The sequence below is a fragment of the Corylus avellana genome, chromosome 3 (genome assembly GCF_965113065.1).
Source record: "Corylus avellana chromosome 3, dhCorAvel1.hap1.2, whole genome shotgun sequence".
In the NCBI taxonomy this organism is placed as follows: domain Eukaryota; kingdom Viridiplantae; phylum Streptophyta; class Magnoliopsida; order Fagales; family Betulaceae; genus Corylus; species Corylus avellana.
In genome coordinates, this window is record NC_142492.1 from 15,145,979 (window position 1) to 15,166,820 (window position 20,842).

At 37.8% G+C, this 20,842-nt stretch overlaps 2 protein-coding genes across 3 annotated transcripts; both read left to right on the forward strand.

The window, feature by feature from the left end:
* Positions 1 to 8,514: 8,514 nt before the first annotated feature.
* Positions 8,515 to 10,437, forward strand: LOC132176120 (uncharacterized). The gene is made up of 2 exons (XM_059588247.2): positions 8,515 to 9,767; positions 9,839 to 10,437. The coding sequence occupies exon 1, from the start codon at positions 9,109 to 9,111 to the stop codon at positions 9,622 to 9,624; it is 516 nt and encodes a 171-aa protein (XP_059444230.2). The 5' UTR covers positions 8,515 to 9,108; the 3' UTR covers positions 9,625 to 9,767; positions 9,839 to 10,437.
* A 4,013-nt stretch (positions 10,438 to 14,450) lies between these two features.
* LOC132174892 (Leucine-rich repeat (LRR) family protein) lies at positions 14,451 to 19,306 on the forward strand. 2 transcript variants are annotated; one of them, XM_059586629.2, is made up of 7 exons: positions 14,451 to 14,657; positions 15,702 to 15,739; positions 15,815 to 15,856; positions 15,970 to 16,187; positions 17,438 to 18,047; positions 18,351 to 18,857; positions 18,939 to 19,306. In XM_059586629.2, exons 1-7 carry the CDS (start codon positions 14,488 to 14,490, stop codon positions 19,049 to 19,051), a joined length of 1,698 nt encoding a protein of 565 aa, XP_059442612.2. In that variant the 5' UTR covers positions 14,451 to 14,487; the 3' UTR covers positions 19,052 to 19,306. The 2 variants fall into 2 exon arrangements, with proteins under 2 accessions (XP_059442612.2, XP_059442610.2); XM_059586627.2 differs by having other exon boundaries at positions 15,702 to 15,856.
* The last annotated feature ends 1,536 nt before the right edge of the window (positions 19,307 to 20,842 follow it).

Below are 20,842 nucleotides of genomic sequence, written 5' to 3' on the forward strand. Positions count from 1 at the left end.
AAAATCCTAAGTTTAAGCAAAGCTAAAGAGATAACAATCTCGATCATGTTTGCTCGGGTGGTTCCTCTATCAGTCCACAGAAAATGTAACCAAACTGGATCCATGTCCTCAAAAATGACTAAAATCATATCCTGAGCAACCACCCACGTCCACTCCGACGGCATCTTCGTCTAAGCGAGCTAAATCGCGCAATTATTCGTAATGGAGGGGGAAAAACATAAAATAACGGGGTAAGTCTAAAGACTTAGTGAATGTTAACGCATATAATGCCCATGCCAGTTTTTGTAATGAACTCTAATTTTTATAAAATATGCAACAATTTCATCATGACAGTTTTCCATAGATGTGATATAGATATATGATATATGCATATAATATAAAGTAACAGTCATAGTTCAACAGTATGGTCTACTCGAGATATTACCTTTTCTCAGCAGGGTTGGCATTGTCCCGAGGAACCTGTAATATAATGCCGGTGCCTTGACCATTGTACGCTACCACACATAACACTAGCGACACAACTGAGTCTGACTTCGGGTGGCCCCCACCGTTAATGATGTCCGTCCTGTAGTGGCCGCCCATTAAGGCTGCACTGGCCACGAAACAACTATTGGATCCAAGGCCCATAAAACACACACATTTGACCATAAAGCTAACATGTGTAAAAGTCCTTGGCCATTATACACATGTATCGGTGTACCATGTCATACAATGCAATTTATCTTGTCTATATTTTACATGCATGCTGTTTATAAGTCTCACTTTGTTAACATATTCAGCACAACATTTTTCTCAAAAATGCTAGAGTTCATGTGCAACAAGTGCAAATTGTGAGAGCTACAAATATGCATGTTTTGGTACACAAAGTAGTCGTGCAGTCATGGAAAATAATACCGAGCATTATGTGAGTTAAAACTCACCTGGGTCGTATAAATTCTTCGAATTCTCCTCCAAAGGGGTCAGGGTTCCCCAAATCTGTGGAAAACCTTCTATTAGTCCTAATTCCACTAAAACAACTCTATAACAAGAAAACTTGAGCTATTGGACGGCCGGCCAAAATAGCATTCCTTGGAATGCTTCAGACTGTACGTCTGGGCTCGATGTCGTACGTCCGCTCCAAAGGATTTCAGGTAGAACCTTATTTTGTCCATTCGTTCTCCTATCATCCCAAATCGATTTCTAAGGTTACCAAAAGGCTTTCTAAGACTACTTATCTCAAACTAATGTCTCCATGCAAAACAAAACATGCTAAATCAAGATAAACTACTAAACCGCTAAGATTAAAGCATAACCTAGCTAGAAACTTAAAACCAATAACTAAGCGAGCAATTAAACAGCTTAATAGCTAAGAAACGAGTTAAGCTTAAGGATATTACCTACTTGAAGTGAAACTTCAAGAACCTCCTCTCTTCTCCACACAAAACACACAAAACCTCACAAAACACATTCTCATAGAGTTTTGGGAGCCTCGTGGCATAAATGAGCGTGTGAGAGTAAGGAGGTAACGGATATTTATAGTAGAGGGCGCTACCAACTTCTCTGAAAAGTAGCGGACGTCTGGTACTGTTGGGGTGTACATCTGGTACTATTGACATAGCGGTCCAAAGGCTGTAGCATATGTCCAGGTATTATCTAGTGGTTATCCAAAAAGCAGCGTACATCTGGCGGTCCCCCGTTGTACGCCCTTCTACTTTTTGTAGGCGTACGTATGGTGGTCTCCCCGCGTACATCCTCTACTATAGACAAGAGTGTACGTCCGTCAACCCTAGTGTACGTTCTCCACTACAGACAAGAGCGTACGTCCGTCAACCCTAGTGTACATTCGGTTCGAAAGTCCAAATTCTCAAAATGTCCCTCTAGCGGTCCTTAGTGACCCAAAACCCAAATTAACTCTTTAACTAAGCTACCTAAGCTTAGTTAATTTATTTGGGTCACTACAACCATTGCCAAATGGCAATGGTCGGTCATTACAGGACGTACATCATTAGTAGCATGAGCCACCCAAGGTCAGACTCGGTCGGGCAGCTAGTGGTGGACGGTAGCGTACAATGGTCGGGGCACCAGCATTGTATTACAAGTGTCTCGGGATAGCACCAACCCTACTAAGAGTGGGTAGTATCTCGGGTAGACCATACATGAGAGTTATGACCTATAAAGCATTAGTTTTTATGCATCAAAATACTTTGGCGATTGTCGCCGGGAGGACACCACCCTTTATCAAACCAAATGATATTTTTCAGGTGTATTAACGGAGACAATGCCTCTTTTAAATGTTTATCAAAACTGCATGTTTACTTCTACTTTATGGAGGTTTACTTACTAAGTCGTTAGGCTTACGCTGTTATTACCCTTTTAGGGAGCTTGTCACTAGGAATCAGGAGTGGCGCGATTGCCACCACAGCTTTTACATTAAGATCTCCCATAATGTTATCAAGTTTACCTTATATTATTGTTCGTTGCTCAATGTCTTAAATTTTAAGGATTATACTTGTATTGTAATGTTTATAGATTTCTTAGATTTATTTCATCTTCCTATGCAGTAATTCTAATAATGCTTAGAGGGGCAATTTTCCATTTAGCCACCAATTGGTTAAATTAGGGTAATTGCCAGTGTAACGACCTAGATTTTAAAACTCTTATTTAAAATAATATTAAATAGATTAAAAATATAATTGATAAATTAGAACAATGATATGTGGATTAATGATATTAAATAACTATTTAGTGTTAAAGGTATATTACATTGATTTTTGACCCCTTATGTATATTACTTCAATTGTAAGAATTTAGCTTCACTAATATGTTTATGGGCATAATCAAACCCAATCTAGTGAATAAATTATTTATATTGGTGTTTAGCGAAGTCATAAATTAATTTGAAGCTTTGCAATTTTTAGCCTAAAAAGCAGTGTCTTAATTTTCATACTGTCTAAATGAGATTAAAACTGCTAAAGAAAGATACCAAGGCTAGTTGAAAGCTTAAAGTCTTCTAGTAATGATGATTATAGTAAATATCATGACTATAATGATTTAATAAGGCAAGTAGCCAAGTGGGAATGCAAATAGTTAAAGCCTAAGTTGAATTGGAAACTTTGTATAGGCCAAAAATAGACTCAAACGAACTCGGATGAAGTCGAACCAAAAATATAAAATGTTTGTCTCGGAGTCCTCTATCTACTCTCAAAATTTCATGTCAATCGGAGTACGTTTGGACATTGAAAAATGGATCGGAATACACTGCCCTCATTTTGGACGAAAATTCTAATTGGTATAGAGTATGAAATATGGACTAGGTTCATTCTTTTGCTTAAATACATCTCAACCCTTAGATCAAAGGTTTAAAAAATAGATCCTAACCATTCATTCTCTTATAAATAGAGCCTAAGCTATAGTCACTTTCACTTGCTTTTTATTTACAATCTTAGAACAAGTAAAATTGTTTACTCCTCCTTTCATTTTTACTTCTAGTCAAAATACCATATAGCCTAAGATCTTTCTTGTAGTGTTCAAGCGTTTTTCTAAAACTAGCTACCTAGAGAAGATTTGGTGGAGTTTTACTTCTAAAAGGATTATTGGGTAAGTGTTTCTTGTATAAATATCATGATTTATTGCTTTTATTACTTGTCCTCATTTAATTGTTTAAAGACCCAATAAGCGTATAATGTAAAATAAAGTAATGGAACAAGTGAATTAATAATAAAGAGTTAGTGGACAAAATCAATTAAGGACTTATAATATTATCTATATATTATTTACTTTACAGTATTTACATTTAGTCATTTCTTTTATGTCATTTAAATTTCTGTTCATATTTCTGGCGGTAAAGACCATTTGATGTCATCCCCGAAATATGCATTATTTACATTCAGTTATTTCTTTTATGTCATTTAAATTTCTGTTCATATTTCTGGCGGTAAAGACCCTTTGATGTCATCCCCGAAATATGCATTTAACATTTACATTCAGTCATTTCTTTTATGTCATTTAAATTTCTGTTCATATTTCTGGCGGTAAAGACCATTTGATGTCATCCCCGAAATATGCATTTAACATTTACATTCAGTCATTTCTTTTATGTCATTTAAATTTCTGTTCATATTTCTGGCGGTAAGGACCATTTGATCTCATCCCCGAAATATGCATTTAACATTTACATTCAGTCATTTAACTAGTTATATATGACTATTTTATATTAATATAATAAAATGAGTAAGTAAAGATGAAGTGACGGATAATAAATAAATATAAAAAGATGAGTGTCTTTAAACAATGATATTATTGGAGAATGAACTAAGTATTGTTTGTATGTATGTATTATATGCAGAAGTGGAGCAGAATACTACACTAAGGAGAGTAAGTATGGATATACTTACTGAGTACTAGCTTTGTTTTATTGTTATAGGAATTCTTATTTTGTCTTATTGATATAATTTTGCAATACAACTACTGCATAATGTGTCTAATAAAATGGGCTGATAAGATAGCCACCTTAAGAACAAGCTGGGTGGATTGCCACGAGGAACTGTCGGTATCTCAGTGGATGGGGGTATATAACCGTCCAAAAGGCCTAATATATAACTAAGCTGGGGCGGTGTAGTTGCCAGCACCAAACAGGTAAACCTCTAAAGTGTGAGGGACATAACGGACGTAAGCGGGCTGAGAGCTCATGAGAAGAGGTCTGAAGAAAGATTATCATAAAACACAAACTAATCTGTCATTACGCTGCATTCACAACTCATTCATTATTATATATTTCAGTCTTTAATCTTATTTGTTCAAACTAGTCTTTTTAGTCTTTATATCTAGGAAAATAGATTACTCACTTGTTTGCCTATGTAAATATGATAACGTCATCTTTACATAGATCTTGATGCAGGAATAGAAAGTGAGGACGATGGTCCTTTTACTGGTTTTGATGGTTGATAGACCATCTGCTGCAGGATTTATGCTTACTCTATGGAGCAAGTCTCATTTATGTTAATCGCTTTTATTATGTATGGTGATGTGTGTAAACTTAATAGATATTACTATGTTAATTTAGGTGCCGTCTGTGGCATATATTTGGTACACCTAGTGTATACATATGTTGTAATGAAAACCATGTTTCTATTTTATTTAATAATATATCACCTCGAGGTATTTCAGTCAGCTCAACTGTGTTGTGTAAGTTATTCCTAGGTCATAGAAAAAGAAAAAAATATACATACTCCGCTGTAAGATTATATTTTCTAAAGTTGCAGCGTCACGACTTCGATATTTGCTAGCTCAAATATTGGGGCGTTACAGCCAGTAACCCTGCCAGGTTGGCTGATGTGTGTCAAATACTGTATATTTGAACCCCTTAATTTGCATTTGTTAAGCTCTTAACTTTGTTATTTTCTGATATTTTTTCTTAGTTTTGGTGTTTTGGTGTGTTACAGGTCGTTGAGAGAAAACTACGGTTTAAAGGTGGAAATAAGCAAAGATATTAAAAGTGCGATCGAGCGCATAGAGTAATGATTGAGCGCACCTACACTTGAGCCCATGCATGGCATGCTCGAGCGCACATCCACATCAGCCCTAGCACGCGACGCTGAAATGCTGTACCGCAGAAGCCCTGAAGACCCGAGTGTGATCGAGCGCACCGTGAGTGTGATCGAGCGCACCGTGAGTGCGATCAAGCACACTCACACTGACTTGGCAATGATGAAGCCCTAGTTTTTTATTATTTATAGCATATTTTTCTTGTAACCTGAGATGTGCAGACTCCATTTAGAGCCATATTTCGACCTTTTTGTCGTTCTAGAGCCTTTGCTTCGTTTTCCATTGTAAGTTTTACGTTTTTCATGATGTCAATTCATTATGTTATGATTTTTGTTATCATGAGAGGCTAAAACCTTCAACTAAGGTTGAAGATGAAGCCTCGTCATTGATAAACGTTCATGTTCTTGTCATTTTATGTATACAATTCGATGTTTAATAAAATTGTTGTTCAAATTTAATTCAATTGCTTGATTAATTTCATTCGATTGAGACTTATATCCATTGTGATCTACGGATACAGTGGATGATTTGATCTCAATTTTATATTTGTTGTAATTTGATTAACGGTTGGATTCATCGAATGATTTAACATGCATGGTTACGAAATTTGAACAATGTATAAAACCAATTGTTTGTCGGGTGTATGCATAAAATACAAGAATATGTTGTTTGATTTGGCGAGGCGGATTCGGAAAACCTTAGTGCATTTCCATTAATTGTTTTTAAATCACCTTGTTTATTTTATTTTGCACGATACAATTTGAAAATTCTGAACTAGGTTGAAATAGGGTTAATTTAAATTAGAAAATTGGTTTTTGCAACACAACTCCTTGTGGTTCGACGTTGCACTTGCACACACTTTATTGCAAACGACTTGTGCGCTTGCGAGTACAATTAAATTTGTACATCACTGGCTAAGGTTAGTTTTTGGGGTGTTACAGCCCTGTATGTTACAATAGGCCTGGAGGTCTGTTGGGCTTTCTGTGGCCAATCCATTACCCAACAGTTACCCCCCAATTTCCTTGTTTGAGTGATTGTGGAAATTTCTTGTCTTTCAAAATGGATTGGTTCCTGACCTATCCTTGGGATGAATATTGTTCTCAGATTGATTTCTCAAGATTTCAAAGATATTTGAAATAAGTTTCTTGAGGCAAATTTTGTCTATTGAACTTCCCGAGCCAATGGTCTCTTGGATTGTCGATCTTCCCGAGACGTGGGTGACAGTTCGCATGTCAGACATTGATTTCGAGGACACTACGTGTCACCAGCTAAGTGGTTGAGTGTGCGACTGCCACGTGTTGACATTTGCATGGTTCGACGAAGCACGGCTTTTAAGGGTATTTAAACCAGTGGAAGCCTAGGGTTATGCGTTGAGCCATTTGCCTATGCCTCCACTCGATTTCCTACCACCCACCGTACCTATTTAAGCCTTTCGTCCCCTCCATTTCTCCACTTCTCCATTTTTGTCTTCCTTGAGTTCTTTGCAAGTCCTTTTTTGCGAAGCTCTATTACTCTTTTTCTTCGACCTTCTTCACTGGCTTGCCTTCACCTTCATAACTTTCTTCAATATTACTTTTTAATAGTAATATTTTTTAGGGTTTCAATTGATCGAATCCCTTCTATTGAGCCTTTCATTAGTTCGGATAGTCCTGTTCTTCGATATCTGAATTTCCTTCTTCCACTTATCGAACTTGCGGTTGACCACCTCTGATTTAGTGTTTCCCATTTGCTGATTCATGGTGGTTATCTGTGCATCCCTCGGTTACTAGTCTCAAACCTTCTATATCTAATGGCTCTGAACGACGGGTCGGACTCCGACGGACTGGGCGAGGCATACCTGGCCCTTTGGTACTCAAGTCTAATGTCAGCCGATGAAGATCGGATCAGAAGGAGTTGCTTTATTCCAGCCTCGGTCAACCTACATTTTGATGAAACGCAAACCAGGGCGGTTGTCAAGACCGAGGAGAACGAGGTCTGCCTCTACTAGACCATGTTTAGAACATGGCTTTGACAGCCTTTTCCGAGCATTATCCCGGAATAGTTGAGTCAGCTCAACCTTGCTCCTCATCAGATAACGTCGAACGGTTGGAGGTACTTTTTCTCTTGTGTGGTCTTTTGGTCGCGTGTTCTCGGTGAGGAAAACCTTCGTACTATTCGGGAGTTCCTTGTAGTTTATCGGCTCACCAAAAACCCTAAATCCAACTTCATCTTTACTTTCCAAGTTGGAAAGAAGGTAAAGTTTGTTCACATGAGCCCCACCTTTTCTAACAACGAAAAAATGGAAGAACTCGTTCTTCTTTGTTTCGAGAAACTCGGTGTTCTTGCTTTCTGAAGTAGTATAGTGTCCGAGGATCCCTCGAGACACCAGCGTACCATCTACCAAACGTAAAATCTCCTTTTGCTCATTCATTTTTTTTTTTTTTTTTTGGGTGCCTTCACTTTGTACCTCTGAATTACCATGCGATTTGACAAGCCCCCCTGAACCTCAAAACCTCTCAATTTGAACACCTGAACTTTTAATTGCAGTCAATTTACCCCTCTCCGTTAATTTTTGCGGTTAAAACCCCTAAAAAGACAAGATTACCCTTCAATTTCCTTTTTATTAAAAAAAAAAATTGAAAAAAGGGTCACAAGGTGGCCCAACCGTGGGTCACCTTGTGATTTTTTATTTTTTTTTTATAATTTTTAATTTTAAATTAAAGGTAAATTTGAAATTTTATAAAAAGTCAAGGGTATAAACGCCATTGTCTCACTTTTAACGTTTAAAATTTGATGAAGATGTTCAAATTGACTGTAATTGAAAGTTTATGGGTTCAAATTGAGAGGTTTTGAAGTTCGGAGGAACTTGTCAAATCATGGGTAGTTCAATGGTCTAAAGTTAAGTTACCATTTTTTTTTTTTTTAATCCTTCTTTATACTTTTTGCAGGACAAAAATGCCCTGAGCTGACCAACGGGGAGCAAAATTGGGTGGATAGAGTTTTGGCCCTCGCTCAAGCGGAGGAGAATGAGAAGCAAATGAACATCGACTTCCTGGTCACTAGTTCCAGCTTGGAGAAGTCTCTAGGGTACCCCCCAACTGGTCTGTTTAGAAATGTTGCCCAGTCGAAGAAGAAGTCCACTGTCGAGACTTCGAGGAGGGCAGTTGTCAATCCTTCGAGAGAGGCGAGAAAGGCAAAGGCGTAGTGGCGGAGCCTCCAAGGAGAAATGTTGCTAACAAAGGCAGAAGCAAAATGGCCGAACCTACTCCTCAGCCGCCTACACGGAGGGCGGAACCCGCGGCCCCAAAACTAAAAGTAGGTTCCCCTTAGAAAACTGGGCAGGTCAGAAAAAAAGGGATCAAGTTACTGAAGACTTCGAGGAATCTCCCTTGAAGAGGAGGAGGTCCGAGGTTGGCTCGGGAGCTGGGAGGTCTGCACCCTTCTGAATGCTTTCGCTCAGGTTATCAGTGAATCAACGAAGAATTTTTGGCACCGAAGGTTCACACCGTGGAGAATTATGAGGCTACTCTCGGGATTAAACCTGCGAAGCCGCTGCAGGTTCAACCACTCGCAATTGTGCCTATTTCAGCGGTTCCTAGGGAACCCATGACTCCTTCGGCCTACGGTTCTGATGAGGAGTCTCCAGCGGATGTGGAGAGCATCCTTAAGCAAATTGCTGCCCATATGCCCAGAAGTTCAGAAGCTTTGGCGGAGGACGCTATCATTATTGAGAGTGATGTCGTGGCAACTCCAGCTCCAGTGAAGATTTCTAAGTCTAGAAGTCCCTCGGTGGCCCCCGAGATTAACGGCGCCGAGCTCAATCCGCCTCCATCACTCCTTTGTACTAAAGTCGAACCTGCCTTTGATCCGAAGAAAAGGGCTGAAAACACCATGGGGGCCGAGAATACCAAGAAGATGTCTCGTCAACCCCAGGCTAGATCTTACTCCGATGAGTTGCTTCGTCAAACTGAGGTTAACCTTCAAGCTGGAAAGACGCTGGTCCAAACCGAGGAGGTTCCTCATTTGACCGAGGAGCGTGCTCATGTTTCGGCATCAAGCCATTCTGCCGAGGCTTCTCAGCCGGCAGGTTCCTCAGGGAACGCAAACACCTCTACCAGTTAGTCCCCCTCTCTGAGTTGGGCAGGGGATTGCTGGGGAATCCTTTTAGTGCCTTAGTAAATTTGATTCCCTGGAATTTCCTGCCGGGTGTTGGCAGAAAGAGCCCCGACAAAGTGATGGAGTAGATCTTGTTTTACCAACTGGTGGTAAGTGCTTCTGACTCTATTCCTTGGTTTCTTCTTTTTGTAACTAGGCTAATTACACTTGTCTTTTGAAGAACATTATGAAGTCAATTTGCCTCTATTGCGACTTTTGGAACTACCTTCAGAACTCGGCTTCGGAGACCAAGAATTTGCATAAAGAGTTGGAGGAGTCCGAGGCTGAAAATGCTCGGTTGAGAGGACTCATGGCTCAACAGGACAACAAACTTCTCCTCTCGGGTCAGCGGCAGTCACTTCTAGAATCCCAAGCTTCCGAGGCCAATTCTCAGATTCAGAACTTGAAGGCTCAACTGATGGCCTTCAAGGAGAATTCTGAGAAACTTGAAGAAGATCACTCGATTATCAAGGAGGATTTGAAAAAGCTGGAAGAGAAACTCACCATATTTGATCTACAGTGTACCTTCTTGTCGGAACAGCTTCAAGAAGCCCAAGGTGAAGCCTCGGTTCAGCGTTTGAAGGCCAAAAAGTCTGCTGCAAAATAGAAGGCTCCTGAGACGAAGGCAGTGGGAGCTAAAGAGAAGTTCAAGTGTGTGAAGAGGCAGCTTCGCCATTACAAGGAAAAGGCACGGAATTACAATTGGCAGTTGTCCTTCATAGCTTGGGCCAGAGACCAAGGCTGGGCTCGAGGGTATGCTGTGGGCTTCAAGACCTTTCAAGACCTTTCAAGACCTAGCCTTCAACCCTTCTGCACAAATCAACATCGACCTGGTTTCTCCCAACGCATTTCCTCCTGAAGTTGAGGCAATAGAAGAGCTTATCCACATCGGTCAGGAGCAGATGCCAGATGCTCAGGGCATCACTGAATTCAGTATCTGACCTGTCGAAGAAGCCTTGGAACATACTATAACTTCGGTTAGTGTTGGGGTTCCTAAACCTCGAAATCACTATAGATTCAACTTCCTCGCTATTAGTCTGCACATTTTTTATTGTTTGATTGAAATCTTCTATAGCCTTCTTTGCACTACGGATCAATTGGGCTCTCCAAAAACCATAACCAAATCTTCCTTCCTGTTGTTGCCACAAATTCTACCTCTTCTTCCTTGTCCAATTTCTTCATAAGCACTTCGAGGATTTGCGTAAAGTCATCATCTTCACTTGGAATTTTCTTACTTCCTATCACAATTCCCCTAAACATCATTTGAAGATGGATATCGCCATAAAATATGACAAGTGGTCTCCACATCCAATCTTTTTTCTTGTAAAAAATAAATTCGCCTTGGTTGGCAATAAATTATTGCAGGCCTTCTAAAGAAAAAATCTCATCGTACTTGGGACATGTAAATTCTAGATTGTCTTCCACACTTTGCTACAGACATCAACAGTGGTGCTTTCACCAGCAGCTTGCACAAAACGACTTTTCTCTAGATGATATGCACTTTTAACCGAAAATTCCCCGTTTTACATACCAATTTAAATTAACTGATCAATTTGTCGAAAGGGGCTTATAGCCATGCTACATATCCTCTCTCGTGGATAAGCTGCACTTTCCACCATCTTGTTTCTTCATCAATAAGCTTGTGAACTCGTGCCTCTTTATCTAGGATCCTCACAAGAGATTGAACTGCGTACGTGGATAGACTTGGGAGCCATTTCTCATCCCAAATTTTTTTGCTGGGACCCATGACATTTAGAAGGGAGCTATTTCTTCAACTTAATTTGAATGAAAACTCTGTCATTTTAAAATTAAGATGGATTTTGTCGACTTTTAATTACTAGTTATTAATTAAATAATTAATATATTACATCTTAATATTTATGGTTTTTATCAATTCAATACACCAAAATTTAGTTTTATTTTTAATAAAAAGTTAACAATTTAATTAAGATTTTGAGAAAACGGGTTAATATGTATATATTTGAAAGTATAAGGGGGAAACTTTATTTTAAACCCCTGAATTATCACGCGATTTGACATACTCCCGAACTTTGAAACCTCTCAATTTGAACCCCTAAACTTTCATTTGCAATTAATTTGAACCCCTCTATCAACTTTTAAATGTTAAAAGTGATACAATGACATTTTATAAAATTTCTAATTTACCCTTAATTTCAAATTAATTTTTTTAAAGAAAAGAAATATTAGGAAAAATTACACTTTACCTCTCAAAGTTTGGAGTGATTTTCAATTTTACCTCCAATGTTTCCATTTTTGCAATGCACACCCCTAAACTTCTAAATTTTTACAATTCGACCATTCCGTCAGTCAAAAGCTGTTTTGACTGGCGGAAAAGTGATCATGTGACTCGCACGTGATCACTTTTGTAGTCTTCTTCCCAAAAATGCCCCCAACCACATTGTTCAACGACTCCAAATGCAACATTGGAGAATCTGGCCTGTGGAGCTTCATACTCCATTTGCTATGTTGTTGGTAGCAGGGAACCTCAACCTAAAAGCTTCGGGTATCCTTTATTACTCCTTATTGGGATATTCAGACTATCCCTATCCCTGCCCAATTGGGCATTCAGAGCTCCGTCAAAATAAAATTGCCACAACTTCTCTTTCTCTTCTTCTATTGCAAACGACATTGATCTGGGAAATGAGTTTCTAACGGAGAAGGCAAAGGGTGGTTTGCTAAGTGATATGTGCTTGACCTTTCATTTCATTAATGCCTTTCTGAGTTACATAGAAAATCTCAAACTCCAGAAAAATGCAAAGCAATTGCTATGGTCAAAGCTGGCTTCTCAAACAGGTATTTGAGAAGCGGGAGTCCGGAAGGGCTGGCAATGGCAGCGTTTCGGGTGGTTTTAGAGAGAGCCCAAGCAAGACAGCCCGGGGAGAGCCAGAAAGCAAATGTGGCGACGAAGAGAAGGAGCCAGAGGAAAAGCTTGAAGCTGAGGACTGGTGAAAAGAAGAGATAGAAGTGTTCAGATGACATGTTTCTTTTGTGTTTGGTTGCTTAGAAAATATGAAAGAAAAACAAGAAAGAAAGTTCTTTGGTAGGAAGATAGGATTCAGTGAAACGAAAACCCCAGAAAGAGGGAGAGCTGGGAAATGGTGGATGACTTGGGTTGGGGGAGTGTCGGTTGGGGGCATTTTGGGGAAGAAGACTATAAAAGTGACGTGGCTCGCACGTGACCAAAGGTATGGTCGAATTGAAAAAATTTAGAAGTTTGAAGGGGTGCATTATAAAAATTGAAATATTAGAGATTGAATTAAAAATTGTTCTAATTTTTTAGGGGTAAAATGTAATTTTCTCAAAATATTAAAAAAAAAAAAAAAAAAAAACAAAACAAAAAAAAGGACAAGGTGATGCATGTTTGGGCCATCTTGTATATTTTTAATAAAAAGAAAATTTAAGGGTAATTTTATGATGCATGGTTGGGCCATCTTGTATATTTTTAATAAAAAGAAAATTTAAGGGTAATTTTATCTTTTTTAGGGATGTCAATGCAGCCGGTTAAACTAACTGTTATAACCGCTAACCGCTAACTGTTTAACCGCCTAACGGTTAGCGATTATTGGGTTTACTAACCATAACCGTTAACCGCTAACCGCCTTTTATATAATATATTTTTATAATTATAATTATAAAATTATTTATACATATAACATAATCACTTGATCATTAAATCACAATTTTTTTTAAAAAAAAATAATAATTAAATCACAATTTGAGTATTAATATATTATCACTATAATTTATATGATTATATCATATGATCAATTGATCATTAAATCATTTGATTATATAATAACAAATTATACATATATAATATGACATAACTCATAAGTATACAAATTCATACTAATACAACAATTAAATATTTAGAGACTTATTTCCAATGTATGTTATAAACTTATAAGTCTATATATGTTATAAGTCTATATAAGTCTACATATGCATATGAATAATATAAATGTATAATATCAATACTTAATCATATGATTCAATGACAATTCAAATACTTTATTCAAGATTTCAAGTGAATCATATTACAAATGTACAATGATGATATGATTTGTATAATATCAAATTAAGTAATTGACATTGGATTAAACAATGACCAGTGTGTTATTTATAAATACAATTTAAGTATTAATGTATTATCATTATATGTTATGATAGTTGTCTGAATTCTGAACTTTTTTTTATATGTTGTGTTGAATTTTTTTTTTTTTTTTTTTTTTTTTTTTTTTTTTTATGTGTTGTTTTTTTTTTTTAAATAAAAAAAAAAAAAGTTAACCGGTTATGATTTAATATTTAAGGAAATTTTTTTAAAGCACAAGTAAATGTAAATTTTGGATCAAATATTTTTTTATTTTTCAATATGGGCTCTTTTTATAGCAATTGAGCCCAAGAAGACACTAAAAATACAAAAAAAGAAAAAGAAAAATGAGGGTAAAAAAAAAAGGTCCAAAAACGCCAAAAAACCCCCCCAAAAAAAAGCTAAAAAGGCCCGAAAAGTCATAAAGAAAGCCCAAAAAACCAAAAAAACGTAGCGGTTAATGAAATCTACTAACCGCTAAGGCGGTTACGGTTAGTGGTTATTACTAATAACCGCTAATCATAACCGCCTTGACACCCTTAAAGGTTTTAAGTTTTAACTGTAAAAATTATGAGAATGGTTGAAATTGATTGCCATTAACAAATTTTAAAGTCCAAATTTACAAAGTTTGGAGCGTCAAATCGCGTGATAGTCAATTTTCAGAATGAAGTTTCTCCAAGTATAAATGTAGAACTACGAAAGCCCGAGAGAGAGAGAGAATGGATCGCGGACTGGTTGGGCTTTGCATCGAAGCGGCGTGCCGGAGCAGCGAGAGCGTGGAGAAGTGGCGGAGGCAGAGGCGGAGCCTCGAGCGCTTGCCCTCGCAGCTCGCCGACGCTCTCCTCCGCCGCCTCCTCGCCCGTCGCCTCCTCTTCCCTTCCTTGCTCGAGTACGTTCAATCAATTCATTTCCTATTTGGTTCCTTGGAAAAAGTAGGCAAATCAGAAAGAAAATCGGAATATTTGAATCGCACCGAAGGAATTGATCATGTGCTTGATTTTCTATGTTGATGTGCGTTTATCTGAACTTGATTTGTTCGTCGAGTTCTGTTTAGTTTGAAGATGTTTAAGAATCCTTTAGTTACTCGTGAAATTTGCTGTGGCTTGATTAAGCTAAACGTAGGAAAGTAAAAAAGAAACCGGAATATTTGAATCGCACTGAAAGAGCGATAAGCTTTAACTTTTATTTTGATATGCGTTTATGGAAATCTAGCTAGTTCTTCGAGTTCTATTTAGTTCGAAGATATTGAAAATTCCCTAATATACGTGAAATTTTGAAAAAAATGAGCTCGATTAAGCTAAATGGGTTGTATTAGATCAGTTATGTCGAGACAAAATTTTTAGGACTTACAATAGCATCATTTTCTTTTCCCTGGTTTTCTTAGCAACCAAAAGGAGAGTGATTTACAGTAGTTGATTTATCATGTGCCAGAAACCAGTGTGGTTGCTATATATGTATCTCATTATTGAAGAATTGTTCATGAAATTATTGCATCTAACTGATGTAATTTGCTACGAAGCAGGATTGATATTTGCCAAAATGATCACTCAATGTGAGATATTTGATCAAATTATAGCTTGTGTGACAATATCTCAATTTGGTTGCTGAGAATCAAGGAAAACAAAGAATAGTGAGACTGCAACTTCAATCTTTTTAGAAGTTTTATACTCTATTAATACTTTTGAGACTTATTAGCCGGTTTCCGTTTGAGCTTAGTCTTTGCTAATTTTCTTTTTGGAAAAGTGAGACTGATTCTCTTTGACACTACAAACCAGGAAATGCATAGATTCCTGTAAGACCGGATTTTTTCCCCTTTTCTCTAAATCTTACTATCTTTCTCCTAGGACTAAATTATCTTCCTTTTATTTTATTTTATTTTATTTTTTTCCTGTGTATCAGCTTAGTCTTTGCTAAACTAGATTTGTTCTTGCAGAGTTTTCAAACATAGTGCAGAGGAGATTTATCTCAGAGGTGAGAATTCCGTTAACGCGGAATGGATGGCATACTTGGGAGCCTTTCGTAACTTGCGCTCGTTGAATGTTGCAGATTGCCATAAAGTCACTAGTTCAGCCCTTTGGGCTATGACAGGTATTGTAATAACATACAATTATGAGGATTTTTCATTTTTCTTTTTTTTTTAAAAAAATAAATGGAGTTGCAAAGAACTTCTTACCTTTGCCTAATGCTTTCTCTGGGTTTAGGGATGACTAGTTTAAAGGAGTTGGATCTTTCTAGATGCTTGAAGGTTACTGATGCTGGCATTAGGCATGTTACATCCATTTCAACGTTGGAAAAGTTATGCATATCAGAAACCAGTCTATCTGTTGATGGGATTCCACTTCTCTCTTCACTTAAAAACTTATCTGTCTTGGACTTGGGTGGTTTACCAGTCACTGATCAGGCACTGTATTCACTCCAGGTATTTCATTTTGTTTTAATTGTGTTTTTTTTTTTTTTTTTCTCACTAAATAACATGATAAATAATTGTTTGTCTCGTGTCTTTTCTTCCTTTTGGACAATTACTTTGCCACATATGCCTGCTCCATTTCCCCTCTACCATTCTAAGCGGCGGGGATTGGTAGTTTGACACACCATGTTTTTGTTTAGTCTAAATGCCAATATGAACATCCAACATTCTTGATATAAATGTGTGAATATGAACTTTAGTGAACCGTGGCTTTCTTCTACAAGGAGCTGATGGGACATGATTAATGCATTCCAAAATCACTATGCTATTCGAATTTTTCTGAGTCAATACTGGATGGATCTCCTGGGCATGATTATTTGATTGGTGGATTACTTTCGTCTTAAGCATTTTGTGATCCTTGTTTATGCTGGCCTAAAAGTAAAGCCACAATGGTTATGCACATTTAATTTGGTTTAAATTGGTGCTGATTTATGAGATAGTTCAAACGTGTATGGGGCATTGGAATTCCATTATCAACTTTCACTTGCAATGCAAATTTCTCAACTTAGAGAATCTGTAATCCGATGTTTGGATGAGGGATTTTTAGGTGGAATTTCACTTAAAGATAGAATTGATGAATTTTAAACAGTGATCCCCTTGTTTGGCTCAACAAAAGAAATATTTCAATAATTTCCTGAATCTTTCCCTTGGGATTTTCAAGCATTTAAAGCCCTAGTTCAATTTTTATGGGTGGAGGTGTCATATGCAAACACAACTTATGAAAATGATTAACCGCTACGATGAGTATCACCACTCTCATGCAACCACCACTATCTTTCACACTGCCAATATCATTGTTGTTGCTCTCTTCCCCCCCACCTTTGCCACTATTTCCAACATTACCAACATCACCATCATTACCATCCTTATATCACCACCATTACTTTCATGCTACCACAATACTGTTGTTGCTGCCACCTTCTTGCAGACATTACCACCACCTTCACCACCACTACTATCATTATATCCATCCAACCACCATAACATGTTACCACCATTATTACCATCGTTGTCACTGCCAATAATGCTCTAATTTCTTAATTTGCTCTAATTTTTTAAATTTTAAATCTACTAATCAAAATAATGAAAATTTAAGTTGATTGTGATTTTAGTCCCTTCAATCTAAATGCTTCATTTTGAAAATTTTAAGTATTGCTTGAAGTATTTATACAAACACAATCTTATGGTTTTTGTCTTTTTAGGTACTCACGAAACTACAGTACCTTGATCTTTGGGGGAGTAAAGTATCTAACAACGGTACTGCTGTTCTCCAAAAGTTCTCCAAGCTGAGCTTCCTTAATATAGCTTGGACTAACATCACAGAGTTACCAAATTTGTCATCTCTTGAATGCCTAAACATGAGTAATTGTACCATTAACACAATACTTGAAGGGGATGGAGGTAAAGCTCCTTTAACAAAGCTTATCCTCTCTGGAGCTACATTCATAAATGAGGCTGAGGCCTTACTATATTGTGAGACAAGTTTCCTATCCTTTTTGGATGTATCCAACTCTTCCCTTCAAAGATTCTGCTTCTTGCCTCTAATGAAAGCACTGAAACATTTGGATCTCAGCTCTAGTGCGATGAGAGATGATTTAGTTGAGAACGTTGCATGTATAGGAGCGGATTTGAGATATCTAAATCTCAGCAACACAAGAGTCAGCTCTGCTGGAGTTGAGATTTTAACTGGACATGTTCCTAATCTGGAAATTCTATCATTATCCTGCACACCAGTTGATGACGTTGCTGTCTTGTCTATAAGCAAACTGCCTTCAGTGAAGGTTGTCGACTTAAGCAATACCAATGTTAAAGGTACTCTCTCTCTCTCAGCATGCATACTACCTCCCTTATAATCTACCAGCAATTCTCAAGGTTCCTCATTTTTGTGATAATTGATGAGTTAAGGATTTCTTTTATTGGCTGGGAGACTTGTTGGAGGTCCTACCAATTAAAACTTTCAATAGCTGTCAATTATGTGGAATGTAATAAATTATATAAATACGTGTGCTTTGATATATATATATATATAATGTAATCTCATGTTCTTGTATAACTTGATATTTATTTCAGTTTGTTATAATTGTAACCATGTAAAAGTTCTTTCTTGACTCTCAGGTTTCATTCGCCAGGTAGGTGCTGAGCCAGACTCGGTTCTCTCACTAGAAGCACTAGAAAGTCTCAAGCATTTGGAAAAGTTGAAAATGGAGCAGACTCGTGTCAGGGATGACGCTCTAAAACCTTTATCAAGCTTCCAAGAGTTGAGAGATCTCTCTCTCAGAAGCACTTTCCTTACAGATGTCTCCCTGCACTACTTGTCATCTCTCCCAAAGCTAATAAATCTCAGCTTTCGTGATGCTGTGTTGACAGACTCTGGGCTTATTTCATTCAATCCCTCAGCCACACTAAAATTGCTGGATCTCAGAGGTTGTTGGCTCCTGACTAGGGATGCTATTTTGTCATTCTGCAGAAATTATCCTCAAATTGAAGTAAGGCATGAACTTGCACATATCATTCCAAAAGACAAATTTGGATCTAGTCGTCCATCTCCATCACGATCAACTTCACGGACCTTGCGGGTGAACCAGCAGCAGGGGAATATACCCATCTCTTCATATTTTGAAGGTAAGACTTGTATTCGATATTTTTCAAGCTGCAGCATCTTATTACTGTCCTTAGTTTTCATTCTCAATTGTTTTGAAATAGATCAAAGGCTGAAGTATAGCAGAGAGGAGCTACTTGCACTGGAGTATTCGTCTCTGTATCTTGTATCCCCTCTTGACAGAGGCATTACAACTTCCCAGGAGGAACTGAATTAACCAGGGATGCTTTAAAATCTTTATTTATACATGTAAATGAGAGCTGTTTTTCTTTTCCTTTAGATTTTTGTGTTCAGTTTTGGGTTTCTCTGTTACTAGGGAAAATGAAATTGGGGTGGATGAGTGTAATATTACTCTAACTAAACATCTTGCCGTTTATTTGTCAAGTTGTAGAACTTTAGTGTCGGTTGGAAACAACTATAGTTAGGTAAGGAGAGGACTCAAAAGAGAAAAGTACTTAGATTTTCTTTTACACATCGGTACATCACTCTTTTATGGAAGAGTGGATGACTACAAACATAATACAATTTTTTTAAAGGGTTAAATACTTTATTTACCCTTGGGTTTTTACAACTTTATTTTTTTTACTCTTAGGGTTTATTTTTGATCAACTGTGGTTTGCTTAAAAACCGAAATGGTCCTTCCATTCATCTGCCGTTAGTAGACTTATGAAAATCCACGTCACTGACTTGAGGACCAATTACATTCCGACATGTGTCATAATTGCCAAATCATCAAATATGATTGGATTTACACTATTGCCACGTAATAAATTTTTTTTTTTATAAGTAATAAATTAAAATACTGGAATATATATATATATATATATATATATATATATATATATATATTTTACAACTAAACCCTTCAAGCCTCCACCACTCCTTCCTTCCTCAACGGCGTTCCTCCTCCTTCCTCAACCCACTGTTCTTCCCCAATCTGACCAACCTACCGATCTTCTCCAAGCCGAAGAACCCACGTCTCCACCTGCTTCTCCTTCATCAACAGCTGCCAATAATCCGTTGAGGGGCGTACAATAACAGTAATTAAGAATCTTCGTATATGTGGTGACTGCCATTCTGCTATTAAGCTTATAGCAAAGATTGCTGGGCGGGAGATCACTCATCACTGTAAGAGATTCTAGTTGCTTTCATCACTTCAGGGATGGCATTTGTTTTTGTGGGGATTATTGGTAGTGCTACTCATGGGTTGTGGGACAAACTATGTGAAATTGTTTTGGGGGGGCATTCATGAGTTGGTGTCCTTGAGGAACTGAAGCAACAGCTAGATGAGAGTCTCCGAGACCGGGGGGGCAGAACTTGGCGGTGGAGAGGGGAAATGCCGTCATGACGAGGTTGATGAAGGAGAAGGAGGTGGAAACGTGGCTTCTTCGGCTTGGGGAAGATCGGTGGGTTGGCTAGAGAGTGAGTTAGTCGGATTGGGGAAGAACGGTGGGTTGGGGAAGGAGGTGGAACGCTATTGAGGAAGGAAGGAGTGGCGGAGGCTTGAAGGGTTTAGTAGTCTACTAACGGCAGATGGATGGAAGGACCATCGCGGTCTTTAGGCAAACCGCATGGACCTTCTGTAATCAAAAGTAAATCTTAGGGGTCAAAAAATAAAATTGTGAAACCACAGGGATGAATAAGATATTGAGTTAACTACTTTTTTAGTACCTCGGTTTACACTTCCCCCTCCCCCATGTTTGTAAAACAACAAAATCTGATACTTGACCTATGGGAAATAGCAAAATCAATACCTCCATTTTTTCCATCATTCTAAATTGACGGAAATCTACGTCATCAACACGTGTCACTCGGTAAGCCCGACATCTGTCCTGGTTACATGTCGAACTTGATTTCTCCTCACCTTCTTGCCACATCATCCATTCTCATTCCTCATCTTCTTCAAACTCGACCTCCCTACCCATTTACCCCTAAAATCACATGAACCCTAGAATGCTACATAGTTATTTCGTCCGCTACAACCTGAATCGAGCTTAAATCAGACTCG